Consider the following 1,402-nt stretch of genomic DNA (forward strand, 5'->3'; position numbering starts at 1 on the left):
CTTAAGTGTTCCCTTTATTTTTTTGAGCAGTATATTTTAGTTTAATTAATTTGACCCAATCTTACCTGAACTTTTGGAAACGCTCATCTTGTTTCTTCCAGACTTCTGAGTACTGCTCTAACACTTTGTTTATTTTTTCTCTGTAATGGATAAACACATCCAGATGCACTATAACATTTGTAAATGCAGTATTCCTAACATGGCGAGACGTGATTATGGTGTAAACAAGGCGAGTCATCATAAAACGTCTGTTCAGTTTGTTCTCACCTGCAGTCTTTGCATGAGGGCTTTGATGTTGGAGGAGCAGTTTTTTTTTGAGGAAGTGATCGCTTAGGTTGTACATTACTGAAGAAAAAAAACAACATACATTTGAATAAGACAATGCAAATTCACATTTGTTTGCTGTTTCTTTCGCTGCAACCATCACACAAAGAGCTGCATGTGATCTGGTCTTCTTCTTCTTTAGGTCTTTATGATTAAACTTTTAAACATTCACTGTCAAAAGTCTTCATGCTTCTTCTTACATGTTATGTTACAATCACCATTTTCATTGTTTTCATGGAACAGGCCCATCCAAAGCAGTAAAATAAAAGAGCACACTGTCTGACACTGGAATCCCCTTTTAAGATATTCCCTTAATAATCTGCTCATTAGTAAATCTAGTCCACTTGTGTGTAAGAAAATCTCAGTATAAACCCAGCTGTTATCTAAAAGGTTGAAGTTATGGAGAAGAAAACAGAGTCATAATAGATTTGTTTTTAGTTTTATTTCGTTGTGACTTTTTGTCTAATTAGGTTAGTTTTAATACATTTTTATCATGTGTTTGCTAGTTTTTATTAGTTATTTGAATATTAGTTTCACTTCAGTTTATTTTCAGGTGCTGATTTCAAAAAGGCCAAAGTATTGTATTATGACTGTGTATATCAATTTCAGTTTTTGTTATTTTGTTAGTTAACTACTAAAACCTTGGAAATAAAAAGCAGAGTTAGGTTAAAGACAACATGACAAACTTCTAATTGTCTCACAGGGCAATGCCTAATCTATCATCTGAGATGTGAAAATATATGTTGCAACTGCAAACCTACTCAGACCTGCCACCCACCTACATTTACTGGTTAGATCAGTGTTTCTCAACCTTTTTGGGCCAGCGCCCCCCTAGCCTTTATCCAGGTCCCTCACCGCCCCCCACCAAAAAATTTGTAGGCTACTTTGCACTGACAATTATTTTATTATTAATGTTATTATCATTATTGTAGATGTTTTGAATCGGCGCACCGATTATGTTTTCCAGACACTTCAGCGCGCCTTACGCTCCTTCACCTCGCGCACATAACGGGGTAAATGCAGTGGCGCAAAAAGTGGGTATGCAGGGTATGCAACGCATAGGGGCGCAGCACCAGAG

General features: G+C 36.6%; 1 protein-coding gene across 1 annotated transcript in view; it reads right to left on the reverse strand.

Moving 5' to 3' along the window:
• The window catches only part of LOC103469359 (alpha-2,8-sialyltransferase 8F-like), an 8,987-nt gene that overhangs the window by 4,035 nt on the left and 3,550 nt on the right, over positions 1–1,402 (reverse strand). Inside the window, exons 2-3 of the mRNA XM_008416986.2 lie at positions 268–345; positions 66–140 (exon numbers count right to left, since the gene is read on the reverse strand). Of these exons, the coding sequence (XP_008415208.1) occupies positions 66–140; positions 268–345 (153 nt within the window). The remainder of the gene's footprint in view (positions 1–65; positions 141–267; positions 346–1,402) is intronic.

The sequence above is a fragment of the Poecilia reticulata genome, linkage group LG8 (genome assembly GCF_000633615.1).
Source record: "Poecilia reticulata strain Guanapo linkage group LG8, Guppy_female_1.0+MT, whole genome shotgun sequence".
In the NCBI taxonomy this organism is placed as follows: Eukaryota; Metazoa; Chordata; class Actinopteri; order Cyprinodontiformes; family Poeciliidae; genus Poecilia; species Poecilia reticulata.